Genomic DNA, 22,532 nt, shown 5'->3' with positions numbered 1-22,532 from the left:
ACGGAGCTTGAGCCGCTGCTGACGTGGGGGTGGGATGGGGGGGTTGATGGGGGGCTGGGGGGGAGATGGGGGGGTTGGAGAGGCCTCGAGCCTCTGAGAATGCAGGCCGACCCGAGAGCAGCGCGAGGCTGATGGCATGCTGGTCTGTGTCAGTGTGTGGTCCTATTCAGTGGAAGTGAGTGTGTGTGTGTGTGTGTGTGTGTGTGTGTGTGTGTGTGTGTGTGTGTGTGTGTGTGTGTGTGTGTGTGTGAAAGAGAGAGAGAGAGAGAGAACTCTCCAACAAATGCACGCACACACCCGCACGGAGCAGCACACCGCCCGCTCCCCTCCCTGCACCTGCGCTGATCAGCAGGCTGCTGGATGCCTATCAAGCCTGAATTAAGGTTCTGCGTTAAATCGACGCGTAGCCTACGGCGTAGGGTACGCGGCCACGCGCCCTGTAAGCTGCGCGTCGCCACATACCCTACGGCGTAGGCCCTGCGTTGGTGTAACGCGGAACCATAAATCAGCCTTCAGTCTCTCTATACACTCTAAACGTGCGCGCGCTCTCGCTCGCACGCACACGCAGCCGAAACACACGACAGGTCCTCTGCTCTGACAGTTTTGCTTTTTAGCCATTATTGTTATTCTCGATGATGAGTGCAGAGATGTCAGGAATCCCGAAAAAACTAAAAAAAAACTCTCTGCAAGGTTGGAAAATAACTTCCTCCAAAACACACATTTAATCCTGGTTTGATTATTCTCAAAAGTTTGAGATTTCATTACATCAGCGGCAACCACGTCCACTTTAATGAGACTGGCAGACTAAGCAATAATGTATTGATTTTTTTTATCACAATTTATCAAACACTTTATAGACCTAATCAAAAATCACAAGAAGTGTGTTATATTTTATGAGTTAAGACTTTAAATGTCTTCATATATTCGCCATATTGTCATTAAATAATATAAATACAATTTGACTTGATCCAGAAGAGCTTGAAGTTTATCGGTGGTGAGAAATACTTCACTGGAGACCAGTGGGCCGTTTCATGTGTGAATGACGTCATGGGCCCCTCCTAATCAGCGTCTTCATCATCAGCATCGCGGTGAAAAGGGAAAGTGGCTCTCGTGGGATTACAGGCTACTGAACCCATATTGTTCGTGTGCGCGCACGCGCGCGCGTGCAGGTGGGTCATTTGACCTAATTTTAATAATCATTTAATCTCGGCAACAAGCATTAAAACACAGAGCTCTGCCCACAGACACGTCTATTTATGGTCTCTCATCGTGGATGAAACATATATATATACTTTCACATCTTAAATCGTTCATTTTTATGCTCTTATCTTTAAGTGAAGGCCTTCGGGCTCCATGACTTTGTAAGAATAAAATATATTCTACAGTAATATCGATCTTATATTTCATAGGATTGAGAGAGCTTACTTTTTTTTTTACTTTACAGAGGAGTGAGAAAATTAAAAGTATAAACCAAACATCTACCTTTCAGACGAGACACATCGATGTGACAACAAAGGCGCACTCACGCGCCAGGTTATATCATAGATAACATCTGGAAGCTTGCTTTAACCGGTGCGGAAAAAAAGTGGCTTGCGCGCTTACCACCTGTTGCAGGCCAAATATCCCCGAGCAGCGGCCGCCAGACTCTGCACGCGAGGAACAGAAGGGGAGATGGATGGATGGATGGATGAATGAATGAATGGACGGATGGGTGGATGGACGAAAGGATGAAAGGCAACAACACCTTGACCGACCCTCAAAGCTCTCAGACTCCCCGACCCAGCTGCGCAATGGGGCTGCAGCCTGCAGACACCCACTCCGCCTCCAACATGTTCTTTACAAGAGAAGGAATCATTTGGAAATATTAAATGTGTTTGATTGAGATTTATTTCAAGTGTCACGGTGGATTCCGTCCACGGCCACACGTTAAGATGTTTAAGACTGTATCACCTGTATATACAGAGCTGCCATGAGCAGCCTTTATTAAATGTTTGATCAGCAGCGCTACTGAGTTTAAAGCCCCCTGAGATTAAATTAAATCTGATTTGGAAAGCACAGGAACTAATATTTTGTTTTCAGAATAAACGTTTACCACGCCCTGGTTTTCTGCGCTCCTCTCACACAGAAAAGGGGAAATATAAAACGAACCCTTTCATAAAATAACAATTATAATAATTTGACAGAAAATAAAATATGCCAGTTGTTTGAAATTAAAGCACTAAAAACACACTTTTAGGGAGGGAAAAAAATCTAATTGCTGAGGAAAGGCACTGACATTATTAAAAGTGTTCATACTCTTTGGCTCCGGCTTTGTTTTCAGTTTTCAAAGCGGCACAGGCGTCAAACTGATTGTGTCTCCAGCCGCTCTTTACCGGCGTTACCAACAGGTCTCGTAGTAAACCTCGGAAGATAGAAGTTGATCACCGAAAACAGAGTATTCTCTCATTCCCAAAAGCCTTTTCATCACATCAAAGGTGCAGCGCTCAGTCAAGAAAAATAATCATTTCGGGGGGCCTGCGGGCCTGCGGGGCCCTGCTATTCGCAAATTAGAAAAAAGGAGAAAGAAGGGGGGTAAAAAAAAAAAGGTGGGGAATTTAATGCGTCTATACTCTGACCTTTTAGAAACAAATTGTTTATCACCAGCGTTCTTGATATTACATGCAATCCAGCTGCTCTGATCAATAATTAATAGGGAAACCGACGATCTCTTGACCTCTTGAAGGTCTCCCTTAGAGAGGGAGAGGGAGAGAGAGAGGGAGAGAGAGAGAGAAGAAGAAGTGGATGGATAAATACCGAGGAGCCTCTTCAAATATTCATCTGCTGCTCCCCCGGGACCAAGCCTGCGAGACACAACGGCCCTAATCTACCTCGCTGCACACACACTCAGTCAAACACACTCCCCCCAGATTTAAAACCGTTAGTTACATTCAGGCCTCGCTGTTAGCTCATCATAAGGATTATTATCATGAGAGGGGGCTTCAGCTGATTTGGCTGAAAGATGCATGAAGATTTTTTTTTTTAACCCTTTGGTTAACGGTTCTGTTTTTATTAAAGAAAAAAAAGGGGAGGGGGGGGAAGCAGCCACAGTCACCGGAGATCTTGAACCGTGAGAACCGGGGTTAACGGGAAACAGCAGGGCCCGTTTGATTAAACATTAAATTATAATGGCCACACCGAAAAATCTGTGTGGAGCCATTACAACGCAGAGGAGGAAAAACGAGGAAAAAAAACTGCCTGCTGCCTCCTCTCAAGAGGGCTCGCCTTCCATTTGCAGCTAATTGAACATTTTAGGCCTAGAACTCTTGAATTCGTGGGAAAGATAGCAGATAAATTAACACATATAGGGGGGGGGGGGGGGGGGGGGGCAGGAAGAAAAAAAAGCATTACAGCATTAGACGAGGCCTGAGCTCTCATGTGAGGCTGCTATAAATACTCATCATTATCAGATAACGGTGCAGGTGGGTGTCACTGGAAAAAGAAATTCTCTTGTCAGATTACAAAAATCTGAAATAACCATTTGTGCCATCACAAACAAGTGCTGTTTGATTCTTAAAAAACAGGCAAAAAATTGAGAAAAAAAGAAAATGAGAAGAAGAAACAAAAATCTAAATGTAAGTGTGGTCTTCAAAATCAAGAAAGGTGATTGATAAGAGGAGAAACGTCAGTCTATACCTGAGAATGTTGGATATTTTGGTGGAAAAATCTTCCCCTTTTGAGGAAACAGGCCAACTTTGGCTTGATGGGGCCATCCGCAGGCACTAGAAAATAGAAACGTGGTTAACCACGACGCACAGCCTCAATTAGTTGATCAATTGTGTTTGAAATTGGCAAGTCGTCATTCTGGTATAATTAGGGATACATACTTTATAGTAATGACTGTGCTAAAAGTGAACGCGATTTTAAAGTAGAGAATTAACTAGAAGAGAACAGAAAAAAACCCAGAGACAGATGACAACACATGACTGCCTGCACACACAGAAATGAGTAAGGGGAAACAAAATCAAAACTCAAACAATTTCAAGTATCCAAATTTTCCAAAATTTATTCATTTCAAACTGCATATTGAAAAAAAAATATACTCAGCTGAAATTGTAACTGTTATAAGGATGGTATTAGTTCTGGTATATATACATGGAGTGGTTGGCTTCTGCGTACAGGCCACAATTTTCAAAATACAACTACGGGAATGAATTTTGAAATAAAAACTTAAAATATCACAGGAAATATACAGAAATTGTACAAATCAATTAGAAAATAATGAGCACAAGCGTCATACCTCTAACAGATGAAAAGTGGGAGACGGAAATATAAATTAACAACCTATATTTTAAGCTGTATGACAGAAAGAGTGTCATACTTTTTTAAAAGAAATAAAAAACGTTTAGTATGTAGACCTTTAATGAAAAAAAAAAACAAAACAAACTCAGAATTACCAGTGTCTTTTGTCCCTTTTCAATCCAATGTTTGCCTAAAGGAGCATAACTGATCGCTCCCATATAATTCCAGTTCTGCCATTTATCACTTTTTATATTCTCTGCAGAGCCGATGATGCTTTATTTTTATTTTTTAAAAAGAGAATAAAAGAAAACGCAACCTCTTGTTTAACAAACAATTTCATCTGATTGTAATGTTTCTTTGATAAATACTGTACAAAAGGTGATTGCAATAATAAAACATTTGATTGCGACTCCCACTTTCTAGTCATCCAAACTTCAGCCACCAGTTAAGAGGGGATCTCCTACCGTTCCTCTAGAGCTTCCTCAAGAGTAAAATGAAAGAAAAAAAAAAGAGTCGTGTCCTTTTTCCTGGAGACTTTTATACAACTTTTCCCACCCCAAAGATTTTTTTTTTCTATACAAAAATAGTCCAACATTGAGTAGTCCACAGTTTCTTTTATAAAAGTTCTTTTTTTAATTCTTCTTTTCTCTTTTTCTCTCTCTCTCTTTCTCTCTCTCTGTGTTTGTGTCTCTTACATGTGTGTTAAGGGCAGCGTGCCGTTGATCGTCGTCCCGGGCACGGTGCTCTGGTAGTGGCCGGACATGTGTAGCCGGCTCTGCGCGCCCTGCTCGCCCACCTCGGCCCCGGGCAGGTACATGCTGATCATGTCCCTCAGGTCTCCGCTCTGGCAGCCTGGCGGGGCCGCCCGGTGGGACGACGAGGTGACGACGGGCGGGCTGGAGCTGCTGGACTCGGACTTGACCACGGACGAGGGCCCCATGGAGCCCAGGGCGGTCATCCCCGGCGTGCTCTGCTGGGAGTAAGACATGGAGTAAGTCGGGGAGCCGTTCATGTAGCTCTGGGAGCCGCTCATGGAGTTGTACTGCAGCGCGCTCATGTCGTAGCGGTGCATGCTCTGCATCTGGCCCGCGTTGTGCGCGTTCAGCCCCGGGTGCTGGTAGCTCAGCTGCTCCTGCATCATGCCGTAGCCGCCGTTGGTCCAGCCGTTCATGTGCGCCGCGTAGCTGTCCATGCGCTGGTTGACGCCGCCGCCCAGGCCGGCGCCCACCCCGACCCCGACCCCGGCCCCCATGCCGGCCCCCCCGGGGGCCAGCAGCCCGCCGGGCAGCGTGTACTTGTCCTTCTTCATGAGGGTCTTGGTTTTCCTCCTGGGCCGGTATTTGTAATCCGGGTGCTCCTTCATGTGCAGGGCCCTCAGTCTCTTGGCTTCATCGATGAAGGGTCTCTTCTCGCTCTCGGACAGAAGTTTCCATTCGGCCCCCAGCCTCTTGCTTATCTCCGAGTTGTGCATTTTGGGGTTTTCTTGCGCCATCTTTCTCCTCTGGCCTCGGGACCACACCATGAACGCGTTCATGGGTCTCTTGACCCGCTCCGGGCTGTTTTTCTGGTTGGTGCCGGTGCCGGACGTGTTGGTGTTGCCCGTGCCCCCCGTGTTGGTCTGGGGAGCCGGGGGCTTCAGTTCAGTCTCCATCATGTTATACATCTGGGAAAAACTTTTAGTAGGAGCTTCCCGAACAGGCGAAAAAAAAAATAGAAGAAACAAACTAAAAAAAAAAGGTAAAATAAAAACAAAAAAAAGGAAGCAAACTCCAGGAGCCAGAGGCGGACAGCGAGGAGCACCGGACTGCTGCTTACAGTTACCTGTCGATTTTCTCTGCAACTTTTCTCTGGACAAAAACAACAAGCATCAAGCCGCGTCCCCACACACTCTCCCTCGCTCGTTCTCTCTCTCCCTCCCTCTCGGTGAGTGTGTGTCAGAGTTCGTGTGTGTGAAAACGGAGAGCCTTCTCCCAATAGGTCCCTGCTATGTTGTGTCCACAAAACTTCTCCCGCCGCTTCGCCGAAAAAGCGTCAACAAACTGTACTTTTTCGCCTCTGTCCGCCTGAGCCTTGACAACTCCAGATAGTTTTTGAACAAGTTAATAGACAACCATTCATGTGAAGGGGCTGTCAGCGAATAAATGGCTTCGACCTGGCCAATCAGAGCAGGCCTTCTCCTCTGACACACCAATGGGAGGCCGTAATTAGCATAAAGAGGCGGGGCCTGACTTCCCCGAGACTCAGGCATACACACACTCAGGCTGCCATAGGAGCCAATATGTACATATTTACTATTTCTTGCTTGAGGGGATTTTTTTTCCTCGGAACATATACACACATTATATATATATATATATATATATATATATATATGTATATATATGTATATATATATATATATATATATATATATATATATATATATATATATATATATATATATATATATATATATATATATATATATATATGTGTGTTTATGTTGTTCAAATTGAAATTTATTTTATCCCATATGACAAAATGTTTCTTGATTCAAAAAAAGATGTGCAAAAAAAATAAAAAAGATAAGCTCATTTTCTATGTTTTTGTGCTATTAAAACACTCTGACAGCAAATCCAATGTCCAAAGGGTCACTTGGAGAATAACAAAATAAGAACCAAAATGACTGAAACTGTTAATATAATGATCAAATGTTGACATTAATGGTCAATTCCTCAAGATGAGAAACAAAATTGTTTCGATATAAGTCATGGTGGGTGTCACTTTTGTTGTTTAAAATCAGAAAGTGACTAATTCCCCCTCCCCACTTACAGGCCCAATAACACAACAACACTTGAATAAACTTTGTTAGTTAACTCAAAGCAGTGAATGGCCGCGCACTGAGTGAATGTCAGCGTGAAGGGGGGAAGCCACGGCTGGTTTTTAACGCTGAAAAGAGGAAAGGTAATCCAAGATGTTTCCCCAAGTCCTTTTGTTTAGTGAAGTTGAATACCAACACAGAGAAGGCAGACGGGCTCATCTCAGCACAAATAAGCGTTTTTTTTGTTTGGGATGTTGTCGCTACATCTGTCTGGACAAAGACCCAAGTCCACTTCACTTCCACCGCCAGTGCTGTTGCTGTTGTTAGGACTTTGTAGTGGCAGGACAGGCCTTACCATGGAGACAGGGAAGCGGGACGAATAAAGGTGAGGAATATTTTGAGGTAAAGTGTGCTGCGACAGAAGACGCGGCTCATTCATATAAGCCCCAACAAGCGTGTCAGCCAATTAGTGTGAATAAAAAAGCGGCCTCCAGCTGCTTCGCTTAGCCCCCAATTCTGGATCAATACCACCAAACGGTGGTTATTATGAAGTGAAAACGGTGTAACAGTACGCTTTAGATGTGATCTTTTCACTCACAGAGATCTAATGGCGACAACTAGTAAAGTTTTGGGAGGCTAGAAGTGTTGGTGCCACTTGTTTAGCGTTTTAAACAGAACCCCCGCCTCATGGCAAAGCGCTGTGCAGCGTGGCACTAGTGCCGCCTAGTGGACAGAGAGGAAACTACAACAGGACTCCACATAAGGGTTTTCTCAAAGTATAGAGACGCAATAGAGATTCCGTGTGTTCTTTAGGCATTCATTTGAACGCTTAACACAGAAATGCTGGAAAATATTCCAATAAATCACAACAACTGTCACTTTTCAATTAACAACTGCAGACGCCCCTGCGGCTTGTCCGGGTCTACAAGTAAGACAATCCAAATAGGTTAATTAAAGACATATCAAGTAGCTACACACACCTGAAATAATTTAATTTAATTTCGTATCTCCAGATTAAATCATAATTGAAAGTGAACAGATCAAGCCTTATTATTTTGTTTTAGTCATTTGATAATAAATGGAGGAGCGGAGCCCCCGTGCTCTTATTATGCCGGCCCCGGCAACCTTACATAAGATTCATCTTGTGCTTAATAGGCTGCGAGAGGCGACACATGCAGCTCGGTCCATTATAATGCAAGGTTGAAATGGGCCGCTCGTCTGCTATCTGCATCTGAGTGTGTTCCCCGCTACCTCTAATCTGCTTATGATAATAAAGGAACAGCGGGGCCCTGCAGCTCCCTGAAAGCATGCCCCAGCCAGCCGGGAATGGCCCTGCATCCACAATCATCCTGAATTAAAGCCGTTGTTTGACAAAAACTGAGAGAAACTAGTGGGGCGGTTCCCCCGGACCACTTGTAAGCCCCCCTGCTTCACCAGGTTGGGGTGGATCCGGCAAATAGAGGAGAGGCCTGCTGTGATATCAAAATGATGTCTTGTGGATGCAGAAATTTAGGTGATAGGATCTCTCCCAAACATGCCAAAATAAATAAATAAATGAAACTATAGTGTTTTGCGATCAAAAAAATAATAACAGATGGCTCAAACACAATAACACCATTAACATGTGGCTAATTTACAAGCTTGTTACTGTTTTTGGCAGCATTAGATATGTTTTTTTTTTTTTTATAAAACGCAATCTCACACACCAAAAATATAAAAATGTTTAGTGCTGTTAAAGTTAAAGAAAATAGAAAGTGTCCATGGCACGGCAGAGACGGATTTCTGGTAAAACGGGAATAAACTTATTTTTCTGCCACTAGGGGCCGTAGCACGCGGGCTCAAGACGCACTGCAGAAAAATACTTTATCAAAACACTAATAAGGCAATCTTGATAACTAATGTGGAAAACAAGGATTAATATGGTAAATTAAACCAGTCTCATTCTTTTCAGACAAGAACTGTTGATATTTATGCTGCAGTTGTGATTTACATGTTTTTCCCTAAACCGACAGAAAATATGCAGGCCAACGCTAAATCAATTATATTTTATAATTAAGCATAAACGCTGTTGCTGAATTGTATAGATGCCGTTAAACACAGGAGGCAATAATTGATTTTACAAAATAATTATGGAAAAATGGGGAAATAATAAATAAAGTAAATCAAATTATGCAATAATAAAATCTCTTAAATATATAAATAGTAAGTGATTTTTTTTCTTTTTGCCTATGTCAAACTTTATAGCTGTGTATCATCAATAAAGAGGAACCAAATGAACGGTATCAAACTGCAGCAAGAAACAAATCTCAAGTCTTATTTTCATGCTTAGTTGATATTTTACTTCATTTAGGCTACTTCACTTTGTTAGTGTCTCAACTGTCTGTATATGTGTGTGTTGAATATCATCTAAGCGGCAAACTGCAACTCCGACACTCAGTCAAGCTCTGGATGCCATGCGGTGTCATTCCGCAAGACGGTATGTTTTACACACCGACTCAAACACACACTTGCATAGCCTACACACCGACACACACACGCACACACACACACACACACACACACACACACACACACACACACACACAAACACACGGGGCTTCTCCTCTCCGCTCCACTTCAACTTACTGCCAGTTTGGGAGTTGTCTTCCTCTCGTCTTGTTTGGCAAAAAATGACACACAGGATGCAATTTTCGTTCATCCTCCTTCAATATCTTCCTTTATTCCCCATCAGCCGGCGAAGCATCCTGCCCTCCCTCAGTCCGGGACGGAGCTCCGGCCGCCGGCCCCCGTCCCGCGCACCCGGCCGCCCCTCCGTGGCCCCCCGGTAGTCCGAGCGCCGTCCACCCGGCAGCCGGTGCGCTTCGGTCGGCGTGCGGCCCCGCGCAGCCCCGCTCCCTTCTCTGGAGCTCCGCTGTCTTCTCTCCGCTCGCCCTGCAACAAGAAAAGCCGTTTATGGCGACACACAATGTGAAAAGGGGGCCGATTTAAAAAGGAGAAGAATGCAAGCAAGAACAACAAAAGTCAGTTATAGCAAAGTCTATGCCTCTCCTATCTTCCACCCCCTAGCTTAGCCCACATAATGAGCAGGAAAAAGCTTTATATTTTGTTCACTGGGTATTCACAGATAATTTGAAGCCATTGTTTCTGCCACAGATGGTTCTTTTTAATACAATAACGGTGCTCTTTGTGAATAGCGAGCCCACAATAAAAATCTAAAGCGTCCTCCTGAATAACCATTTTGTTCTCTCTTGTATAGGCCGAACAAAAGCGCCAGTGAGGTAATGGCCTGCCTTATTGAAAGCCTCAGAATGGGGATTTGATAAAGATTTTTTTTTCGCTCCTTTTTCTTTTTGCAAAGTACACGGCAATGTCAAAGAGAAACTGACACGGTATGAAAAGGAAAAAAGGGATATAAAAAGTAACTACCATTGGAAGTTTTAAATTAATAATACTTATTATTATTATTATTATTATTATTATTATTATTATTAATAATAATAATAATAATAATAATAATAATAATAATAATACTTATTATTATTATTATTATTGTTATTAAGGGGGTGTTAAGGGGTCTCAAGGAGAGCAGGTCAGGTGCAGGCATGTTATGCATTTCACAACAGAGCTTAAATCCAGAATATATTAGTCCCCAGAGGTCTGCTGTGGATTTAGCACAGTCTCATAATTTTGCATAGGGTTCGCAAGTTTGTGCTCCATAGAAGGAAGCATTCAGTATGCATATCTGGTGATTCTTGCAGCAACCTCCTGTTTCTTATTCTAGCCTTCTCACTACAATTGCTCAGAATATATTGCATGCCCTTAAACCGCTGATAAGGCAACTGTGAAATGTCATAAATGCATGGATGTTAATGGAGGGAAATGAGGATGACTAATGCAACCTGCTAAGGCTGAGACGCATGCCTGCAGGTGTGTGCAGTCAACATGTATTAGTTCCTCCAGGATGGACCTTGGAGCCATACAAGCCGCCTTAGTCTGCCCACGGTTGATGTAATTTGTAATTAACTCGGGGCTAATCAATAAAGCATTTAACAGACGCACAATGGACACACAGGGGATGATCCCAAGCCAAACATATTGGATGTCACTGATCGTTACAAGGTGAGGACACCCTGTCTATCATAGGGATGGACACAGGAGAAGATGGGGGGTGGGGTGGGTAGGTGTGGGGTGGATAGTAAGAATGGGAGAAGGCAGAAGGAAGAAAAAGCGGATAAAGGCAGGCATAAATAAGGTTAGAAAAGTGAGGAGAGGAGAGCAAATAATCCAATTTTCAACTGGTCTCACATAGTTTATAGAGCCTCCCATGCAGAGGCAGTTGGTAGGCTACAGCATCAGTCTTATAAACGAAAGAGAACTTGTTGTCCAGACTCATCCAGTAGATTGCGGGACAAGGTTCCTAACAGTGGATGTTTTTTTAAACATCTTTGTTTTGTTTTTTTTACTAAAGTGGTGTAGTTTATGAGAAAGATGCCAGCACAGTCAAAAAAAAGAAGATTCTTAAATTTAACAAAAAAGTGCCAAGGTGGCACAGTTGGAAAAAAAAGCAGCATTGCCAATATTTTATTAGTCTGCTGCTATTATCTCCTGGGATTATTAGGCTGTTTGTTTTGAAATGCTTGGATTCAGGAGCTTAAATCCTTTCACATTTGTTAGAACTAGACTATCGGTAGTTTATGCAGCTTCTGGACTGTGACATTTGGTTATTATGTTCATAAATGCATGCTTAATTGCCACAAGTTTATGACATTTTACTAATTTGTTTCAGAACATTCATCATCCAGCAGCATTTTTCTGGCTAATATCCTTAGTCATTTAACATTTCTAGGACGAAAAGTCAAGTGATCGCCACCAGTAGTTGTTCAAACAACACAAAATGAGATATATGCTCTAACAATTTGTGTTTCTAGACAAACTAGATTTAACTTGAAGCATCTAGAGAGACAGAGATGATAACAGGTGACCTCGTGGCTAGAGCAAAGACCAGCCAGAGATTTTGAGTGAAAATGTAAAACGAAAAATCTGCAGAAGAAGATTTGAAGATGAGAAAGTGGGAGCGGATGACAGGCAGACAGACAGAGAGCGGATCAGTGCTCTCATTGTGAATGGGCTTAGTAATAACCGAATATGACTCTTTGGCTTTATCTGATCAATCTGTGCCACACAGTTTAAATCACAGTCATACCACTCATATTAGATAGCTGGAGCACTTTTAATTATAAACCCATCCGCAGAGGCTGGCGAATGTGATAGCATGTTTGAAAAACTGGAGAGCGAGCGAGAGAACGTCCACTGGCACCATGAGAGCCTTTAGAAAGACCGGCATCATCACTGAATGCTAATGCATTTTACACAGAGGCTGTCTATTGACACATGCTCTCACACCACGTTCACATGCACGCACACACACACACACACACACACACACGGACATATACATTTATGCCTCCGAAGACATTCACACAAATGCATATTAGACAAACATGCTAAGATTTCCATATGCATGAGAGCAGACACATTTGCAGCGTCTGTTTTGTGTGTTTTCTGCAGCTTGGCCTGATGGGAGAATCACAGTGGGCTTTTCTCCCTTTTGTGTGTCTGCATAGCTTGTGTGTGAATGTGTGTGTATGTGATGCAGACACACTGACACAGTATTCATTGGAAAGTGGGGCCCTGGTTGAAGGAGATGCAGCCAGCCAACTGTCAATCATGTCACACGCAGGAACATTTCCACACACATACAAGCACCATTCATTAGCATTGATACACTTGTCCTTGAGCACAGATGATTACATTGGTGAAGGGCTGTTTTTCAGCTTCAGACAAGTTCTCAGCATTACGTAAACAACCTGCAGTTCTATGAATTCAAGCCTCTTTTCCATGTTATTTTGTCCATGTTCTCGTTCTCGTTCACCCCTCTTCAAACACATCAGTTAGGCTTGATTTGTCCCTATGTTCATATTTATTTTTAAGTGTCTTTATAAAGATGCAAATAGAAAATACAAAGATAATATTGCAAACAGACTGATCAATCACCTTACCCTTACATCAGTTTGCAGATTAATGACATTTTTTTAATAATCAGCATCAGTCATAAAAAAAGCCCCAAGATAAAATGCTCACAAAATAAAAACAATGTTCATAACAAAATAACTCTACAAAGTTTCTAGAAAATACTCCACTCTGTTTGGATTGAAGAACATTGTAGCATGGATCGTGTTTCTGTGGCAGCACTTTTGTAGCCAGAGGTCGACAGTGATGTTCCCGGGATCGTCTGGAGCTACTCTCCCAGTCTGGAGGTCACAGCTTTGAGTACTCCAGCTACGACCGTCTCTCTCAACCGTTGGTATTTTCAAGCTGTTCCATCTTCTTGATGTTGCTGTTACTTGAGATAGCTACATCCTTCCTCTGGACTTTGTTGACCATCACCATCTCAAGTTGGATAGCCATCACCATTTTTTCAGTTTGGATCTTTGCTCCATCATCATCTACCACCCTGAGAAGTATCTCTCATCTTGAGTTTGGGGCTTCCAACCTACAGTATACTGTTCCATCTTTTTGGTTTGGTGTTCCGTGTGAGCCTCACCCGCCGTCATCTCACAAACCGCTCTTATGTGGAACCTTGTCTTTGGGGGGGATCTTTGCATAGCCTTCACCTGGGGTCTTGTCTGGTGTGTTAGACCCTGGCCTGTATTGTTCTTGTGCTACTATGATCAATGTCTAAGGCCTATCTTTCAAACCAGTCCCTTCTACACTACTGGCAGTGCTTCTCAAAGGCAGCCTTACCTTCAAAATCGGCTAGTGGTACATGCTGTGCAGGGCGATCTCCTTCCATGGTCCTTCCTGTTCCTCACTGGCTTTCAAAACATTTCTTTAAGAAGTTAATCCCTGGTTATGTAATTCTGGATGTTTGTTGTTTCAATCTGGATGGTTGCTTTGATGCTCATTAGTCCTGCTCATTAGTCCTCCACCTCATGCTCTCATATATTGAACAGTTTCAGGATGCTGGTCTTGGAGTAAAAGTGTCCATGCACTTTGATGGGCCTTCCAGTCTTGACATTACCGCTTCCATCTCCTCCTGTGGCCAGGTAATCACACCAGCCAGGTATCTGATTATTGGCAGGATATACATATTAATGTTCTCATCATTCAGCTGGCACTTCAGGCTGTACCCTACTCTTTGCAGGCACCTAGTTGTGCCTTACTTCCTTGCAAGCCCCTTTGTTGGCACTTGCATGTGGAACTTTGAGGTATTTCAATCTGATCTGAACATCTGCTATTCAGTTCAATTCAAAATCACTTCATTTATCCCTGAAGGGGAATGGATTAATTAAATAAATCAATATGTTGAGTTGTGGTAGTTCAAAACGAGTTGCATTAATTTTGCCTGTCTTCGATATAGTTCAGGTAAATTTATTTAATCTGAGTGACAATTTAACTTTTGATTAATGAGGAAATCAATTCACAGATTAAGAAAAAAGTAAAACTAAAGAAATCTAATACAGCTAATTGTTTAATAATTAGTCATAGTCCATAAATACAATAGATCTATATTACAAGATTACATACTATTGATATCTTGTAATCTCTTACATTCACTGGTGGATTGTAGCCAGCTTAAAGGCATGCAACTGTTGTGAAACAAATCCTGTCAGGTAGATATTCATTCAGGTTTCATGTGAAGACTAAATGTTAATGTAGCACTTGTTTTCTCAGACCTTTTCTCTTTTCAGACTTTGGCTGTTATAAACTCAGTAGAAATAAAGCAAATAAAGATAAAAAAATCTTTAGGTTCACCGCTATGATCAGCCTGTACAAACAAGACAAAGTGAATGTAAGTGACAAAAGTAGAGAGTGACTTTTAGTAGAAAAACATGCAATCACACAGATGTTTATGATGTCAGAGAACTTTAAAAGCAGGAAAAAGTTACTTCTTTGCCCAGCAGTGCCAATACCGCAGTTCTCACTTACTTTACGACTTTCCTCTTGTGTCCTCTTTGAGTTTTCTCGACTTCAGTAAAATATTTCAGCTCAATTCTACACATGTGGTCATGGAGTGTCAAAGTGGAGGTTTCACTCGCTAACACTCAGCAAAGAAAGCGGCCCTCGACTGTCCCGCTCCATCACATGATGTAACGGCAAGCTTTGATGCTGCTTTCAAGTTTCACTGTGGTCAGACAACTTTTCAAAAAGACTTCAAAATGCTAGTGTGGACATAAATTACCACATGTTAATAGTAGTTTTACATTTATCTGCCTCAGTTTGGGCAGGGTGGCACTTTGAGAGGTGCAGCAAGGTGGAAAGATGAGGATTAAGGCTTTGAAGATACCAGAGTGCTGACCACAACCAGGACATAGGTGGTTGGTCAATCCTGCAGCTGTTTGTTCGGGAGGCAGCAGGGAGATACGAGATCAGAGCTGTCAGGTATTTCCTGAACAACAAACTTTATTGGAAGTCCCTTTATTAGAACTGCAACTCAAATAGTTTAAACATAGCAGCAGAGAAGGTTTAGAGAGGTTGCCACCTTTTCTAAGGCCACAATTTGTCACTGGACTTGCAGGTTTGGTCCACACCACCAGAGTGATAAGACTTTACCTGCTTTAAAAGGTCGTATAGATCCTCATGCATTGAGGTGCACACATTTACATTTCTGCAAAATCATTTGTAATAATTCTCATTATGTTAATTATTTTCTTCAGTGTCACTATGAAGTTAAAAAAATCTGAAAACGTTGCTTATAAACAAAAAGCATCTTTTTCTGTATTATTTATCAAGCAAAGTTATATTCAAAGGAAGAAAGCCACCGACTTATTGCCTCGATCATTACCCTCCTATCTGACATACAATTGTTTATTAACAGAAAACAATCGGATCAATGAGCATAAAGGTACAATACTTGCTTTTTTTTCAAGGTCATGGGATAAAGGTGAAAAAATTACAGAAGATGCTGAGGTGTTTTTTACTTAGTGTGAGTAATTTGTTGCCATGGCTACACATCTCAAAGTTACACTTAATCAAGATAGCTTGAGTGTGCAACAGATCTTTCAAAGAATTACTGTCAAGGTGTAGCTGAGTAGGACACAGATGCAGGAGAGCGAGGCAGCAGGAGTTCCAAACAGACATGATTTATTGTGAAACAAAAGCGCTGCTCAGCAGGATTCAAAAAACAAAACAAGAGCATAAACTTTGCAAAAGCATGCTGTGACACATGGAGGCAGAGGCGTTACGGACTGACAGGGAGCAGTGGAAAGACAAGAAAAGATACACCAGAAGGCTTGACGAGACACATCTGCAAATGATCAGGGCAGATGGGAACAAGGGAAGTCAAGACAAAACTTAAACACAAAGACATGGGGTTTCAAAATAAAATGGGATGTAATTACAAAAACCGTCACATAACATAAAAAAACCCAGGTGATGAGAGGAGAGCAAATAATCCAATTTTCAACTGGTCTCACATAGTTTATAGAGCCTCCCATGCAGAGGCAGTTGGCCTGTAACCAGTAGGCTACAGCATCAGTCTTATAAACGAAAGAGAACTTGTCCAGACTCATCCAGTAGATTGCAGGACAAGGTCCCTAACAGTCCTAACAGTGGATGTTTTTTAAACATATTTGTTTTTTTACTAAATTGGTGTAGTTTATGAGAAAGATGCCAGCACAGTCAAAAAAAAGAAGATTTTTAAATCTAACAAAAAAGTGCCAAGGTGGCACAAGGGAAGTCGAGACAAAACTTAAACACAAAGACATGGGGTTTCAAAATAAAAGGGGATGTAACTACAAAAACCGTCACATAACATCAAAAACCCAGGTTTAATTTCAACTTTGACCTTCACTGCATTTCATCTCAACTCTTTCCTCCCTTTCCAGTCACCAGTGCTGCTAAATATGTGAACAAATATAATAAATATCTATTGATAGCTTTCATTTTTATTTATCGATCTTATCAACTCTCCGGATAGATGTATTGATGGTTAGTACCATAATCTGGCAAAGCCTTTTGAAGTCAGATATACATTTCATTTTAAATCATTTTGAACTATTGATACTTTATTGATAAGGAAAAATATGAAATCCACCACATAAATCTGTCCAATCCATCGTGGTTTAGACTTTTCTAATTTTCAAATGACCATTAGCCTAAACTGTATTAGGTGTTAAGAAATAATTGCCCAATGTTAGCTTGTGAAGACATTGAATTATGAATATGATAAAAAGCCAAAGATCCTGCTGCATAAACCGGTTTTAAACTCGCTACATACAGTTTGTGGGGTTTATCGAGTTCCTTGAAACCTTGTTGAGCAAACAGTGTGAAAGGGTGGATTTTAAAAAGATAAAAACCCTACAACATATTTCACTACCACCCCTCTTACCTCCATCTTCCTAACTCCTTACCTCTGCTCACGAGGCAGCATTTGCTTTTGACTTTAAATGTTTCTGTGGCCAGTGTGTCGCCACACCAGGGCATGGATGGCCTTCTTGTTTTTATGAACTAGGCTGTTACTGCTCGTTGAGGTTGATCCTGCTTAGTTTCTTAAGTAGAATTAAGCTCGAAAGGGTCATAAGTAGAAATGTGTAACAGTCTTGTTCTGAGTCATGGATCTAACAGGGCAACAGAGTTTATCTCACATTGTTCTCAGGTTAATGACGTCTATCCCGTACACAGTTGTGGTATGTTATCAGGTAATAGCACAAAGAAAGTCAATAAGTCCCTATAATTATCATCAAGCTCATCGCTTTAATTTTTTGAATGGTGCAAATGTTCTGCATGTCAGTGCACAAGTGTCTATCAGCAAAAGTTGGGGCATGAGTCTTCTTTAATAGTCTCTATCAAAAATCCACAGGTACAATTTCCTCATCAACCCAAACTCTGATTTAACCAGAAATTGTGTAGATGCAGAAAAAATAACACATCAGTTACAGATTCAGTTTCGTAGTGATTAATATCCAAACATTTAGAGTGCATAGATTTAAGATTAAATATGACATCATGAAGGCTGGATAAGTGACGATGGCCAGCACTCCAGGCTTAAAGTATCTCGATGGTGATTAAAATGTCATTTCAAATGATTTACTATTTGATTTTTAATATACAGATTTGATTGTGAACTTGCCCAATGTCAAGGCTCCTTCAGGGCAAAGAAAACACTGCTGGCTGATGGTTACTAGTGCTTAAGTCAGGATTTGTAACTGCTGATCAACCAGAAAATTACAATCCTCAATCATTATGTTGATCAAATACTAGATGACAACTTCAATCATCATACCAGAAACATGTCCACTTAATTCTTAACAAAATTATGGCTCACATAATAGCCCACTCAGTCAGTTAATGAACAACTAATAAGTTCAAACCCAATAAGAACTGGTAAATCATAAACCTGATATGCATCAGAAGTCCAGTATTTCAGATCATTTGGGAAAATAAAGAAAAAAAATGTAAACGAAACATCAGATTGACAAATAAAATGGATGAAAAAACTGACTTTAGGATAAATTGGTCACTGAGTTGATTGATGTTTTTTTTGGTAATGAAGCCAGATTAGCTGGTCGGGTGAAAGGATGAATCCCATCATTTGACTGACAGTCAAACATGTACTGCAGAGTCTGTTACAGCGTCCGCATTGAGCAGGCCGAAGAGAGCAGGGACCGAAATAATTTGAATCTGATTCACAACCTTCTGTCACATGAAAGGAGGGAAGAAAGGTCAGGAAACACTGTCATGAGGTGCTTGAATGCACGCTCTCACTGAAGCAGGTACACCAGTCCTCCCACAGGCCTGTGCACATGCTGAGATCAGTTCCTGAGCAGTCACTGCATGCAACTCTAGCTTCTTTAGCTCTCGTTTTGACTCATCTTCTGAGATTTGCACTTTTGCTACATCTGGCAGAGATAAATCACCACCCAGGTTACTCTGGGTTAGAAAGAACTGAAGCACAAGCTGAATATACACGTTTAGAGTGGATATTTTGACTTGTCAAGATATTTCCTACTCTGCATTACAAAATGTTTTTTTTTCTTAATTTCATTTGGAAATAAAATGCAACAATTTGTCAAATTTGCTAATTTAATAAAAAGTACATTATATACAACTCACTGTCAGTCTCACTACTGTTTGACTGTTTTAGTAATACACTACTTATAATACTGTATACTTTAATATACACTGTGAAATCTATATATATTGTGCCTTTATTTTAATATTTAATTTAGAAATGCTCCAGATATTCTCTATTGAGGACAGGACAGGACTGCAGGTGGACCACTGCAGTACCCGTACCTTCTTCTCTGTTTGAAAACTTCAAGAATGTCCTTTTGTAAAGCTGTTATGAACTAGTAACTAGTCCAGGGCGTACTTCTCTCAACAGATGATTGCTGGAGTAACTAAGATTCACCCACAACAATGAGATTAAGCTAGTATAGAAAATGCATGCATGGATGGCCCCTGGAAAAGATGTTCTGAAAGTAGAAAAAAGGTTGGTCAAATACTATATCTCAGTCTACTTTTCTGCATTAATTTTTCTATCACATAATTGATCTTTGTCATGGAAAATGCCACAACCCTGTACCATCACAGATACTGGATTTTGTAGCTGCTGCTGTCTGGATGGTCCTTATCATCCCTGATCCAAAACTACATATAGCCCTCATCTCTGGTTGAAGCCGCAGGAGGCTTCTTTGTTGCACCAAAGTTTTTAAGTGGCAAAGTAAGCTCTTACCCATGTCGTTATGTCAGCTGTTGATGAAAGATGGTGGCTGATACAATACCATCTCAGGGATCATGTGGGTCCATTCTAGCCTTTTGTCCTTGCCTTTGGTCTCACTAAGACCCAAAAAGAGGACCACATCAGTCCAAGTCTGAGGTCTTTACACTAGCTGCCTCTCAGTCAGAGGATAGATTTGAAAGTTTTAATTCGGGTCTATAAAGCTCTGAATGGTCTAGGACCAAAATACATCAGTGACCTGCTGACCCATTATGAACCTTTCAGACCCCTCAGGTCATCTGGATCCAATTTTTTTTATCAGTTTCCGGACATGGAGAATCTGCATTCAGCTTTTTTGCTCCACATGTCAGGAACAAACTCCCAGAAAGCCTCAGATCAGCTGAAACACTCAGGTATTTAAGTCCAGGTTGAAGACTCACCTGTTCTCAGCTGCCTTTGAGTAAAGCTCTAAATCTGCAAATCTGATACACTTAAGCTTCAAAACTTGATCATATTTTAACTACTGATTTTATCTATTGTTCTTTTTGTTTAAATTGTAAATCACTTTTTACTTTTCTTCTATCATGTAGTGATGTTTTAAGGTTCGTAAAGCACTTTAAATCACCTTGTTGTTGAATTGTGCTATACAAATAAACTTGCCTTGCATTGCCATGTATGCGCTGAAACTCTCCAGGGTTTGCAGGAAGTCCTTAGTCATGAACAGGAAAAGATGAACTTGGGAGGCCTGAAGTCATTCATCAGTGACAGTCCACCACTATCCATCCATCCATCCATCCATCCATCCATCCATCCATCCATCCATCCATCCATCCATCCATCCATCCATCCATCCATCCATCCATCCATCCATCCATCCATCCATCCATCCGTACCTGCTTATTCCCGTTCTCCTAAAACCAAACTTCTATGAACACAGATATAAAGACGTGGCTAAGATTATGCTTCATACGGCTTCTCTGTAATATAAACCATATTGATTTCAGTGATTCAGATTTCATGAATACAGACAACAGATTTCAGCTGTTGAAAGAGTGCTGAATGTGCCCTTTAAAACAGACTTTATAATGTGCACATTCCTCTGCACACAGACAAACACAGAGCTATCTTACACATGAACACGTATAGGATATTTCACACTCATTCCATCATACACTCATCTCTCTCTTCTCTCATCTCACTCCCAGCCACTACTGGTTTTGTTTACAGGCCAATTTGAATGAGAATGAACCTCTCTCGGATGTTTCTGGAAAGAGGTCTAATCCACGCCGGCTGCTGCGAGGCCCCGGCCCTTTGTTTGGGATTACTGCAGCTTAACGCTAGCTAACAATGAGGAGATGAGCAGCTCACCTCATCGCCGTTAATGAAGTGTGGAGAGTCATTTAGCCGCTAGCTAGCTGCCACCAAGCTGGGATGATACCTTCACACACGCCTGCACACGCAGACGTACACATGCACACTTGTTTTCCTGCACATGTGGGGACACTTGGTGATGATGGTTATGGTCTGAATGTTTCATTCATCACATATTTCTATCATTCACTCTCAAGTGTTGATTTTGAAGTTAGAAATAGTGCAGCAGTCCAACCAAACCCATGTTACCTGCTTTTACAGTTTGGTAATACCATTTGGTTGGATGACTTTTTGCACATTATTTGAAGTACAGCCTCACATGCCTATTATCTTTTGGATTCTTGTGCTTTTGTTCACACTTGTAGGGAGGCATGAATTAATGTAGTGGCCAGATATTTTAATAGGTCTGTAAGATGCTTTGGTAAAACTACTATGGAGATAAAGTTCAACAGCTCCTTTTTCAACTGTTTTTATAGCTCTTATAATAGCAGCTGATTTCAGGGGATGGGGTTAGACATGACTTGACCCTGCCCCTTCTCTCCACAAGGTGGATATCTTTTGTCAGTGTTACAGCTTTGCATGACCAATTTAAGAGGAACAACAAATGCTGCATGATTGACTGTGGATAAAGATGGAGAAGCTGGGTCATTCTGCTCTGATGTGGGTCTGTGATGTCACAGAACCCTGCAAGAACAAGACATTTGCTGAACTTAGTTCTTTGTCTAATATCACTTAAGTCAGGAAGTAATGCCAAGAGATACCGAAACGGCTTTGGTTCACAGGACTAATTATTTTTGTAGTCCATGTTTTTATTTGATTTTAACTGTAAAGCACTTTGGTCAACAGTGGTTATTTTAAAAGTGCTACACAAATAATAATAGATTGATTGTTATGTTTCATGCTTTTCTAGTTTTACTAAATCAGTGTTTACTTCTGGCTTCACCTTGCAATTTCATTCATCGCTTCCTTGTTTTAGGTCCTAAAGTGACTTTGTTAGGTTTCAGAAAGGATCTACTTAAGAAATTAAGCTGTATCTACTTTAAAAAATTGCCACTTCACAACAATAATCCGGAATTCTGCATAATGCCACGGAGTTGAAATAAATTCATTTGAAATAATGACATTAACACTTTGCAGAGCAAATTAACATATTTGGTAACTTCAGCAGACCTATGAAAACAAAGTTAGTACCATGTCAAAATGTTGTTTAATATTCTCAAATAACCCTCTGATGCACCCACAGGTTTAGTGTTCTCTGTAGCTACATGGATTGCCCTTTGTTTAAGATAATGCTCCGTATTGCTATTTTTGCATACACAACTCTTTATCTCCCTGTGACCCATTGCATTACATTTCTGCACA

The 22,532-nt window shown here is 41.3% G+C and overlaps 1 protein-coding gene and 1 long non-coding RNA gene across 3 annotated transcripts in view; both read right to left on the bottom strand.

The window, feature by feature from the left end:
* LOC133457853 (uncharacterized) overlaps positions 1-22,532 on the bottom strand; it is a 94,497-nt gene that overhangs the window by 46,009 nt on the left and 25,956 nt on the right. For both annotated transcript variants that reach the window (XR_009783908.1, XR_009783907.1), the window contains one exon: positions 9,704-10,009. This is a non-coding gene — a long non-coding RNA (uncharacterized LOC133457853). The remainder of the gene's footprint in view (positions 1-9,703; positions 10,010-22,532) is intronic.
* sox2 (SRY-box transcription factor 2) lies at positions 4,027-6,523 on the bottom strand. Its single transcript, XM_061738623.1, has one exon. The coding sequence runs from the start codon at positions 5,939-5,941 to the stop codon at positions 4,970-4,972; it is 972 nt and encodes a 323-aa protein (XP_061594607.1). The 5' UTR covers positions 5,942-6,523; the 3' UTR covers positions 4,027-4,969.

This window comes from Cololabis saira, chromosome 13, assembly GCF_033807715.1.
Source record: "Cololabis saira isolate AMF1-May2022 chromosome 13, fColSai1.1, whole genome shotgun sequence".
NCBI classification, from domain to species: Eukaryota; Metazoa; Chordata; class Actinopteri; order Beloniformes; family Belonidae; genus Cololabis; species Cololabis saira.
The sequence above is the reverse complement of the archived record's forward strand: the minus strand, read 5'-3'. Positions and strand labels throughout refer to the sequence as shown.

Coding starts and splice junctions, on each gene's coding strand:
- sox2 (XM_061738623.1), bottom strand. CDS start 5,941: ATGTATAACATGATGGAGACTGAACTGAAGCCCCCGGCTCCCCAGACC.